Source organism: Manis javanica, chromosome 3, assembly GCF_040802235.1.
Source record: "Manis javanica isolate MJ-LG chromosome 3, MJ_LKY, whole genome shotgun sequence".
Lineage (NCBI taxonomy): Eukaryota > Metazoa > Chordata > Mammalia > Pholidota > Manidae > Manis > Manis javanica.
Window position 1 is genome coordinate 142,816,293 of NC_133158.1, and position 12,338 is coordinate 142,828,630.

Sequence of the window (12,338 nt, forward strand, 5' to 3'; positions counted from 1 at the left end):
AAAGATCCTTCAACAATATGCTCTTTGACTATGATAGATTAAATATGACCACAAATAATTTGTTGTATCCCCCAGAAAGAGATGTGGTCTATTTTACCATCCTCTGGTATCTGGCCTGTGAATGCTTTGATCAAGATAGCATGCTGGAAGAGACTATGTGCCAGTTCTGGGCTTAACCTTTAAGAGGACTAGCAATTTCCACCTCCTCTCTCTTGGAACCCAGTGCAGAAGTCCGACTAGAGACAGGAAACTGAGGTCCCAGCCAATAGCCGGTACCAACTTGTTAGTCATGTGAGAGAATCACCTAGGAAGTGGATCCTCCAGCCCCCGTCAAGCCATCCAGCCAGCTAACATCACATGGAACAGAGAAAACTTGTCCCCTAATTGCTAAATTGTTGCCAAATGAATAGCTATTGTTGTCCTAAATTTTGAGCACATATTATACACAAATAGATACCTGAGATTGACCCAATAATTTTACTTCTGGAAATTTATCCTCAGGTACTAATCAGGAATGCAGACAAAGGCTTACATTCCAAAACACTTTTTGTGGAGAAACTTCAGAGAACCTTAATGTCTAAATTAGGAAAACTATGCAAGCAATATGGGAGAGTACTTATGCTTTCAGGTGGAAAAAGTCATATAAAGGACTATGCATGTAAAAAGAAGAACAACTAAAAGTTAAGAGCAGTGATTTCTGGGCAATAGTATTATGAGTGATTTTATTTGACCTTCACATTTTTTGTGATAATTATGTAATTAGAAAAAAATAAACCTTAAAAATAAGAAAACGATCAACTTGTGAAATCAGTCCATAGATAAACTTTAAAAAATAAAGTTCCATTTAACTATAGTTTCAAACTTTTTCATAAAGCCATTTTCCCATGGCATTCAGCAATATTGATGTTGAATCATCTGCTATTTCTTATAATTGACAGGCTGATAGGCAGTTACATGGCAGTTTTAAAAATCAGCAGGAACAAGCCTATTAGCAAAGGGCTTTGATAATCCATAAACTGGATCTAAAAATCCTGAATAATTAAGCAGTTCTAATGATGTGGAAGAATGCGAAATAATTGAAGAAAAAGCTTTAAAAAATTAGACTAACATCAGTGAAAGTCTGTTACCTGCTTGGAGCTTTCCATAGCCATGCCATTTAATTCTCTCAACAGCCCTGTGAGGTGGGTGTTATTCCCATTTTATAGATGAGGACCCTGAAGCCTTGACTGAAGTTTCAACAGCCTGTAACTGCATAGTGAGTATGCTCTTCCCATAGCACCATGCTACTCCACAAAAGTCAGGGTTCAACATCCCTATGAGAGGAAAAAAATCTATCAAATATATGGGCTGTTTGAAAAAGCCTTTCTTTCATTCTAACACAATTAATTAAAATATATTTAATTGGATTTTGTAAGCCTCTTTAGGAGATCATTTTCTTCTTGTAGAATTTGAAGCAATCCTCAAAAAGTCAATGCCAATTTTGTGAAAAGCCTTGACTCTTCTTGAGCAATTGAAGTTGAGAAATGAAGACTAACTTACAAAGCAGACATAATCGTCACATAGTCTCTCTACTCCTTGTCCTCTTTTCCATGACATATCTGCAAAGCCCTATCTTCAACATGACTGAGGCTTTTAGTGAGTTGGAACTTGGCTGTGCTAGTTGATTTTATTCAATACTATTTATATTTGTTTTGTTTTATTTCCAATAAGCCATATCCAATTTGGGAGCCAAGATGTGAGAGACCAGTACCTCAGAGAGGCTCTCACATGGCATTTGATAGGATATAAATGAGAGCCAGATTTCAATCAAGCCCCAGTTTTTTTGTTTTAATTAAATTTAATAATTACAGCTAAGATTTCATAGTGATTATATGCATCAGCTCTGTGCTATGCATTTGTGAACATTACCCTACTAAATCCTCATTATTCTAAAATGCAGGCATTATTTTTTATTTTCATTTTACAGATAAAAGATATTGAGTACCTGGAGCCCAGATGGCTGGGGGTCAGAGTATGAACTATTTGGTCTCAGTCCATGCTCCTAACTGCCACATGGACTGCAGGAGTCAGGGCTGGGGTTTTAGGGAGACCTCTTTCCTTTTCCATCATGTCTAGAGGGAAGCCTGAGTATGAACAATGGGAGAAGGGATGTAGTGGGGAGAATGGAAAAATAGGAATCCTAGTTGTGTGAGGCCAAGCTGGAGAGTCACCTTTCCCAGAGCCAGGGCAGCTTGTCTCCCAGTTCTAAACTGTTAAGTACCTTCAGCCTTCTTTTAAAATGTATTTCCAGGGTTCCACCACTTTCCAGTTGAGTAATCTTGGACATCTATAAATCGGGATGGGGTAAACACGGAAGATTAAATGAGATAACAGACGTAAAGCCTTTAGAATAGTGTGTGGAACATAGGAAGCACTGTGTCTATGTATGCTAATGCTATCATTAGTCTGCTTGGGAACATACCAGCCACTTTCTACCCCAAGGTCCTGAACCCAATGCTCACTCTGCCTGAGACACTTTTCACCCCATTATGGATGTGGCTCCTTCCTTCCCCTCCTTCAAGCATTGCTCTAATGACACATTCTCAGTGAGACCTTTCTATACAATATTTAATACTGAAGTGCTTTCCCTACTTGTCTCCCCCAAAGTAGCAGCCTATATCCCCTGCCTTAATTTGTTTTTCTCCTTATAAGCACTTCTTATGCTCAGATAACAAATTACTTTATTTCTTTGATTTTTGTCTATTTTCTTACTGTAAATGAGGGCAGGTTTCTGTTTTATTCACTGCTCTATTCCCAACACCTAGAACAGAGCATGACAGAGAGTAAACACCTAAAAAAGATGCATTGGATAAATCCACCAACAAACTCGTCACTGTACAGCCAATTGCAGGGTCCCTTTGAAACACCTGTAAGGTTAAGTCCGTCAGTCGAAAGTGAACATGTAAGTTGTCTGGACTTTTCAATTCTCTGATACCATTTGGGAAAGACTTTGAAAGTCTTACAAAATTTTGTGTTGAGAAAGGTAACTCCATTGAAATTTTAGGTGACATGTACTGTTTTATACTCTTGGCGTGCATTTAGAATCAGTAACTAAAGTCCCATCTAGCATGAGCACAGCTGGATAGAAGAGTCCAAATGCATAGTAAGAATAAAGCATTATTGGAATCAAATCATGACTCTGTTAGTTCAAATAAATCATAGATTGGATTATCCAGTTTTTTCCTGACAGCAAAGCAAGGACAGGAAAGTCAGTAATTAATGAGAACATCTTATTTCGTGTGTCAGAGGGACTCAAAATTCCATGCTTTCTAACACAAAAGCAAATGTTAAACATGAAGATGTTGGGGAAAGACACCAGGACATACAGGGCTCCCACTTAGTACTAAAAATTATGTGCTTGCCAAGGTCTCAGTGGTGGGTGGCTGTCTTTTTAATCAGTGAAAGGCAATCTAGCAGAATGGGAAGCATGCCACAGAAAGAGCACAAAGGCCAACAAGGTAAATCAAGTTCCAGGTGGGGCTAGGAAACTCTCCCCATCCCAAAGGCAGACTGGCCCTGTGTCATCCACATGAGGTGAAATGCTAGCCTCAAAGCAGCAGCCATTTCTGTATACCACTTTTTGGCCAAACTAAAGGGTTTGAGGAGCTCTTAAGCTTTGCCATGGCTGAATTATGAGAGCCAGGAATTATTTCCAGGATAAATTAGATTTTTTATAAGGTATATAGAAGAGGAAAGTTGAATTGACTAAGGCTGCATTCTGAACATTCTGGTGTGTCCTGACCTTTCATTCATGTAAACTGAGCACAAACTTCACCAACCTTTCCAGCGTTGAGAGAGATAACCATGTGGCACAGATTGCTGACTATGAATGAGTCTGTACTTCAAGGACCACAGAGCCCTCCCATGCCTTCAGCTCAAACAGACACTTTCCACTTGGGCCTTTTAATTCAGTCTCCTTAAATTCAATCTCCTCTTACCTAATTCTTTTTTTTTTTTAAGTGCAACTCTTCCCTCACAACTAAGCTATAGATTCTCAAAGGGCAAAGACTACATTTTAACATTCTTCCTTTGTACCCACAGACTGGGTACCATTGAACTGACATAACATTGTGTAAGTTTAAAGTATACAACATGTTGATTTGATACACTTATATATCAAGAAGTGATTACCACAGTAGCATTAGTTAATACCTCTATCACTTTTGCTTATCTTTTCAAAAACCAGCTCTTAGTTACATTGATCTTTTCTATTGTTTTTCTGGTCTCAATTTTATTTCTGCTCCAATCTTTGTTATTTCCTTCCTTCTGCTAACTTTGGGCTATTTGTTGTTTCTGTAGTTCCTTGAGATATAATGTTAGGTTGTTTAAGATACTTTTTTCTTAGTGTAGGTTATTTATCACTATTCATCTTAGTTCATTTTAGAACTGCATTTGCTGCATCCCATAGGTTTTGGTATGTATTTTTGTTTGTTATATGTATTCTTTATTCCCCTTTTGATTTCTTTGACCCATTGGTTGTTCACCAGTGTGTTGTTTAATTTCCACATATGTATTAATTTTCCATCTTTCCTCCTATTAGTGACTTCTGGTTTCATTCCATCATAGTCCAAAAAGATAACTTAAGATTTCAATCTTCTTAAATTTGCTAATATTTGTTTTGTGACCTCTCGTATGATCTATCCTGAAAATGTTTTGTTGCACTTGAGATAAATGTATTCTGCTGTTGTTAGATGAAAAGTTCTATGTATGTCTGTTTGTCCTAAGTACAGTTCAGTCCAACATTTCCTTGATTTCCTGTCTGTATGATCTATCCACTGTTGAAGGCAGGTTATTGAATTCCTCTATTGTTGTATCTTTGTTTATTTCTCCCTTCAGATCTGTTAGTATTGCTTAATGTATTTAGGTACTCTGATGACGAATGCATGTATTTTTATAATTATTATATCTTCTTGATGAGTTGAACCCTTGTTATATAATGACCTTCTTTATCTCGTTACCATTTTTAGCTTGAAGTGTATTTTGTGTAATAAAATATAACTTACCCCTGCTCTCTTGGTTTCCACTTGCATGGAATATCTTTTTCTCTCTCTTTACTTTGAGCCTATGTGTGTACTTAAGGCTGAAGTGAGTCTCTTGTAGGCAACATATGTTTTCTTTTTTAATCCATTCAGTCACTCTGTCCTTTGATTGGTAAATTCAGTCCATTTACATTTAGAGTAATTATAGATAGGCGAGGACTTACCAGTGCCTTCTAATTACCCTCTGGCTGTCTTGTAGTTCCACTGTTCCTTTTTACCTCTTTCTGCCTATCTTTATGAACTGGTGATTTTCCATGGTGATGTGCTCTGATTCTTTCATCTTTTGTGAGTCTCTTTATCTTTTATGAATCTACTGTTTTTGCTTTGGTTTAGCATGGGGATTATATAATACATCTTTTAGCTTAAACAGTACATTTCAAACTGATAGCAACTTAGTGCATACAAAAGCTCCACCCTTTTACTCCTCTCCTATGTTTTCGATGCTACAACTTACTTTTTATATTGTATATTCATTAACAAATTACAGTGACTATAGTTATTTCTTATACTTGTCTTTTAACCTTAAAACTAGAGTTAAATGGTTAACACACCATATTACAGTATTAAGAGTATTTTGAATTTATCTACATACTTACCTTAACCAGTACAGTTTAGCTGGAAGAACTCCTTTCAGCATTTCTTTTAAGGCATGTCTAGTGGTGGTGAACTCCCTTATTTTCATTTGTCTAGGAAAATCTTTCTCTCTCCTTCATTTTTTGAGGGATAACTTTGCCAGATAATGGTTGGTGGGGGTTTTTTTTCAGCACCTTGAATATATCATTCCACTCTCTCTTGGCCTGTAAAGTTGATGCTAAGAAATTCATTCATAACTTTATAGTGGTTCATTTATAAGTTACAAGCATCTTTTCCTTTGCTGTTTTTAAGATTCTCTGTCTTTAATTTTTGACAGTTTCATTATAATGTGTCTTGGAGAGGTTCTTTTTGTTTGGTGACCTATGAGATTCATGAATTTGGATATCGAAATCTCTCCCCAGATTTGGGAAGTTCTCAGCCACTGTTTCTTTAAATAAGCTCTATGCTTCTTTCTCCTTCAGATCTCCAGTAATTTGCAAATGCTTTTCCTTTTTTTCAATGTATCTTATAGATTACAAAGGCTTTCTTCACTCCTTTTATTATTCTTCTCTACTGGATAACTTCAAAGTTCTGTCTTCCAACTCACAGATTTTTTTTTTTTCTGCTTGAACTATTCTGCTGTTGATGAGCTCTTTTGAATTTTTCATTTCATTCACTGTATTCTTCAGTTCCATAATTTGGTTATTTCTATCTCTGTTAAACTTTTGTTTTGTTCATGTTACTGTTTTTGTGATTTTGTTGAATCATCTTTCTGTATTCTTGCCGCTCACTGAGTTCCTTAAAACAGCTATTTTAATCAGGTAAATCACAGCTCTCCACATCTTTGGAACTGGTTACTGGAAGATTATTATGATCTTTTGGTGGTATCATATTTCTTTGGTTTTTCATGTCCTTGAAGTTTAGCATTGCTGTCTTCTCATTTGAAGTATCAATCTCCTCCTCCAGTATTTACTAACTTCCCTTGGGAAAGAAAGTCCTTTCATCAGCCATCCTACTAATTCTGAGGCTTTGTATGTATACACCTGCTCCATGCTATTTGCTCCCTCCTGTGAAAGAATTTTTAAGCTTGTATGCCCCTGATCCTGTAACCTATCCAAACTGTTGGTAATATCCTCCCTTTTGTTTCTTCAAAGGTAGCACTAAACCTCAAGTTTGTGGCTTCTCCCTGGCCTGCAGATTCAGGTCCAGCTTTCTGCACATGCTCACTAGCCATTTGTCAAAGTCCCTCTCACTACCTCTAGCAAAAGCATGCACAGGGAGCTGCCATTAGTGGGAGTGAATAAGAATGAGGTACACACAGCAATGGGAGTGCACATAGACCAATTGGAGGATCTGTTGACAAGATTTCTCCATCAGTTCGTGGGTGAGCTCCTTGATGGAGTCTGCAACAGTTAGTAGGATCCAGGTCCCTTCAATGCCCATCAACAGTCCAATCTGCCATTCTTCCAGCCTTTTCCTGCCCCCAAGCCATGAAGCTCATGACTCAGTACTCTGGATGTGGTGAGAAAAATGAGCTTCTTTGGCAGTGTCCCACACAGCTAGGTAAGCTGGGTGTTCACTCACACAATCTCCTTTTCCCCCACAGGAGAAATCACAGGCAAAGATGATCTCTCTTGGCCTTAAGCTATGCCACCTTGGGGGAGGAATGATACAGAGGGTCAAAATGTTCCTCTTACCCACTTCAATGAGTCCAAACTCATATTTTTTTATTCCAGTGGTGTGCTGACATTTCTCAAATGGAGACTTGGACTTCCACAAAGGTTCTCTTGTTTGTGCATGATTCTAGGGCAGTGTTTTCCAGGGGCTCCTGGACCGCAACCAAGAGGGGCTGGAGCCAGTTTACAGGTTATTACAGGGTTTACAGCCAGAACCAAGGTCCATATGCCTATTACCTGATGCAGAGGTGGGCAAGATTTGATCCATATGATGCTGGATCCAACAGCTCCCACAAAGGCACTCTTGTCCATGGATGGATGCCAAACTGTTGTTGCTGGGAGAGGAACACATGTAAGGAATGTCTTTCTTATTCAGCTATAAGGCTGACACCACTCCTCCAAAGAGCCCAGCCCTGTATCTTTTAGCAAGCTGAGCAATTAAAGAAAACTGGAATCCCAGCTTTTTACCACAAAACTCTTGAATCTATTAACTACCTTAACTCTTAACATCCAGCTCATTCCTACAACTTCCAGTTTCTTCCCTGCCCAATATTTCTTCTAAAGTTCACGTTTTGTCTCCAGTTGTCCATCCTATGCTCATCCTGTGGATCTGAAATGGACTTGACCTCTCTGATTTGATCCCTGGCTTAACCACTTGCTCCATCTATCCTAGGTATCTATTCCAGATAAAACCTAGGCTCTCAGCTCCCAATCTGCCATTAGCCAGATGCATAAGCCTGCCACTGAACTCATCTAGAATTCCCTTTGGGGAGAACTGAGTAATGGTTAAGTGATGGTTGGACATTCTACAATTATCAAGACTATAGTCAGAAGGGGAGGCTACAATTCTGCCAGGCTGTCTCTGCTTCTACCACCACCACCAGCAGTACCTTTCCACAGCCTGGGTGAGTAAAAAGGAATGGTCTGGTCAGCTCACCACTCCCAGAAGCAACATCTGATTTCAGTGACAGCAGAAATGAATTGAGAGACCAAAGCATGAAAGGGGAGAATAATATAAGCTTCCTGAAGATAAGAACTGTGTGTCTTACTCATAATTGCCTCTTCAGGGCATGCCAGTACCTAACATATTAGTAGGGTTTCCAATAAATTTGTTGAAATAACTGATTAGGAAAAGAGTGATACTTTTTTCCTCCATCTTACTGTCCTTCAAAGGAATTTAAGTCAATAAACATGCTGGTCCAATCATGGTGCAAGGCATTGCAAATACATAAATAGGTGAAATGAGTCACATGTATTTTTTACTATCAAAAAACAAAGCTCCCTTTAAGCACAACGCAGACAGGCTTGTGTACTGAGATATGAATAAAGTATGGGCATACTGTACTTTATGGAGTAATTTATTCTGTTCAAGCTGGAAGCCTACAGGGGAAGAAAAGGGACATTTGAGCTGGTCCTTGACATATGAAGCACTATTTCAAAAGAACTTATAACAGTGAGCATGAGATTGACCAGTTAGGACTCTATGGGGGAAAGCCCCAGCCTACGAGCAGAGTGAGGTTCAGGGCTGCCAGAGCTAATTACTGAGAGCAGTCTCTATCACAGGGTCCAGGACACACTGGAGATGTCCTAGAATTCTGGGGACATACATCGGGAAGGCTTACGACAACCACAGCTCTTCTCCAGGTTTGGCTACTAGTCCATGCAGTTCAGCCTGGAAGATGCCTCAGGACACCAGTCAATTCCAAGGCTCCTTTCAGGGAGTTTTGGGGCTGCTCTGAGCAGATCCTGGGGACCTAAGTCTGACTGTGGGCCAGACCCAAGATGGGCAAGTCTGGTGCCTCAGAGTGGGCCTGGAGCCACGTGAGCCTCTACAGCATAGCTCTCTGTGGTCACTGCAGGCAGGGATCTCCTGTGGCAATTTCCTCAGTTCCTGAGGCCACTAGAAAACAGCCTCTCTGAAGGCCCAGGTTAGTCTGTACATATGAGTGTTTGTGCCACCTACACAATCTATAGAATTATAGGTTGGGACCCAGGATATTGCTGCCCATAATAGAGGAAGAAAAAGTCCAAGACCAGTAAGGATGCTGTTGGGGATATATTAAAACCAGAAGGTTCTCTCTCTTGACTAATTAAAAAGAAAGTATCAACTCTACCAAGAAAGAAGCTAGTTACACAAAATTTAAAAAGTGAGACTCCAAGCAGCACTTAATGCAGGTGACCTAAAGACCCTTAAGGAAGCACCCCAGGCTATGAATCAGGATATTCATATATTCCCCAATTTTATCATGGCTCCACTACAGCACCGCTACGTTTGTGAACAATCATGATATTTTTGTTAGTTAAGTATTATCAATAGAATATTATCATAACAAAGAATTCATTTGCAAAGGAATAAGTGCCATTTAAATTATTTGCATTATGAACTAAAATTAATGAGTAATGACAATATCTTAAATGGACAGAAGTTTCAGTTTTCAAAATACTTTCCCATTATGACTCAAAATAATTCCCCATATACAACGCTCGTAATCGCTGGTGACATAGGCAAGTAAGACATTAACAGAGGCTAACTACACCTCCCAAGGTTTCACAGCAATTACTCTCTTAAGAATATACCTTTCTAACAGTTGAACCCAAAGAAAACTCAAATACCTTGATAGATAGCTTATTGATAGAATGTAAAAGACTATGACACCTGAATGGAGAGACTTAGAGGTAGGAAGTTCTTTCTAAAACCTCTGATACCATGACACCCTTTAGATTTCAAAACAAAACTGAAACTTGGTTAGGTCTTCAATAAAAGTTCTTGCAACACTCATCCTAAAAAAAGCCACAAGACTCCACCTGTCACGTTCGGAGCATAACAGTCAGCTCCTCTTTGGTAATCTGTAAATTTCCTCTGAAGTCAGTAGAACCCGGTTCAAATCTTGGTTCTGCCATTTACTTGCTGTATACCTTGGGGCATAGTACTGTACCCTTCACCACTTGCTAGCTGTGAAACCTCAAGAAATTCAACTATTTTGCCTGAGTTTCCTCATCTGAATGGAGATACTGTTACACCTACCTCACAAAGTTTTGAAAGAATTACATAAGTTAATGAACATAAGGCACTTAGAACAATGCCTGACACATAGTAAACACTGTTTGCCATTATTTCCTCTCAAGAATAAAGAGATCCTATAGGCCAGTGATCTTAAATAAAGTTGGTTATGGCAAATACCAACTGTAAGCTCCAGAGAGAACAGAAGATAATAAAACGAAGCAATACAAAGTAAAGCAAAGATAAATTACAAATTCCATATCCCATTTGGTGGTTTTAACCAGTGAGCTGCAGTTTCATTTTCTGTCCCTTCCCTGATCACCTTCTGATCTGCAGATACAAAGTGATGAACTTGAAAAGTAAGTAGGCACTGGGAAATAAACTGGTGTGCTTCATATTAGATAGTCAGCCCCTTACGTGGAATGTTTCACCTGCCCCAACACTGCTTTGACAAAGAGTTTGACCTTGTCCCTGCCTACCCTCTGGCTACAGAAGCAGAGAGGAATGGAGAGAAGCCTGTGCTAAGACTGGCAAACTTTCAGAGTCATAAAATGTAGAAGAAAAGGCATGGAGCTGGGAATTAGGCCTCTCATCTGTGGCTCTGCCTCAGACCCTTAAGTAACCTATGATGAATCACCTGAACTCTCTTGTACTGTTTTATCTATAGAATGAGAATACCAATGCTATGTGCATTGGTATGCTATGTGCATAAAATATGAAAATAAGTTGAAATAAGTCATGTAAAAGCATTTTCAGAAGTTTAAAGTACCACAAAAAGTTTCATTAATGACAGCGTTTGAATTAGTATAGCTTTCCCTGAAGTTAACATGTTACACAAAACAAACGTTCTATTATCAAATTTAGCAATTCCTGCTTAAGACTTCCCCAGATTTTTCTACTTAGAAGTGTGATTCCTAACCCTACCAGATACAATGTGCCCTTTTAAACATGTATTTTTGAAACACCTCCTTTACCATCCTGACAAAAAATTCAGACATATCCTACATAATTTCTAAAAAGACCACCAACTAAGTAAATGCTTGGGAATGACTAAAACAAAAGACGTAAACAGACATTTGCCTCTGAATGGTCGAGGTGAATATGAAAGCCATAAACAAAGGCTACGCAGTTGTGCTGCATCAAGACTCAAATACAACCAGTGATACTTGCTTATGATGGGCTCTTCTCAAATCTTTAAGTTGTTGGTAAAGCTCCAAACAAAAATATAATCTTCCCTTGATTTGCATGGTCATTGTATTCCTAAGACTTTCAGTGTCTACTATTATAAAATCACAATTATTTTTATGTAAAACAGAGTTCTGTCCTACGCTTAATTATAAACAGATTTTTCAGTTAGATGACTTAAAGACCCAGGGAGTGAGGGACAACTCTTGCTTTTATGGGACTGTCTGTTCACTTGGGTCAATTGATGTGACAACAAAAACATTCCCACAAATTTATAATTTATAAGACATCCCCTGGGAGGCAGTACTGCTCCACTGAGAATCACTGCCATTAGGCTTCAGAGTCTTCAGCATGACAGAGTGAGCTGTGAGAAGGAAAACCGTTTGCCTTGCTTAACCCACAGAACACTTTTTTCCCCAAGTAGCTTCTGGAAAGACTATCATTTCAATACTCATGGCTTTGGTAAAACTGATCATTTTTAAAATGTGGATTCAACAGTGAAAGAATACTGAGTATCTACCATAAGTGAACAGCAATAAAAAGGTTCTGGAGCTATGTTTTCCAGGAATAGAAAGCCTGATGCTTGCCTGGCCTCCAATGTATCAATAATACAGAAAAGATACACTTTCTCAGAAAACAAGGAAACTCAGAAACTTTCCTAGGATACTTAGACATCACAGACACAGAGGATGAGTTGCATTTGGTGCCATTCAGGATAAATGGTATCAAAGTTTCATATTTAGAATCCAGGCTGCTGCTTGGAAGTCACTTTTATGGTCCTTAGACATATTAATTTATACATTTATTTTTCAAGGGCTGTAAATT

At 38.6% G+C, this 12,338-nt stretch overlaps 1 protein-coding gene across 9 annotated transcripts in view; it reads right to left on the reverse strand.

Annotated features, from left to right (window-relative positions):
- NMD3 (NMD3 ribosome export adaptor) overlaps nucleotides 1-12,338 on the reverse strand; it is a 129,326-nt gene that overhangs the window by 64,791 nt on the left and 52,197 nt on the right. For 3 of the 9 annotated variants that reach the window (XM_073232135.1, XM_073232136.1, XM_073232141.1), the window contains 2 exons: nucleotides 7,565-7,662; nucleotides 1,128-2,326 (listed from right to left, as the gene is read on the reverse strand). The exons of 3 other annotated variants lie outside the window; for them this stretch is intronic. In XM_073232135.1, coding sequence (XP_073088236.1) covers nucleotides 2,207-2,326; nucleotides 7,565-7,662 — 218 coding nt within the window. In that variant the 3' untranslated portion in view covers nucleotides 1,128-2,206. Of the gene's footprint in view, nucleotides 1-1,127; nucleotides 2,327-7,564; nucleotides 7,663-12,338 lie in introns of those variants that run through there. 3 more of the 9 variants (XM_073232137.1, XM_073232140.1, XM_073232138.1) reach the window with 3 other exon arrangements.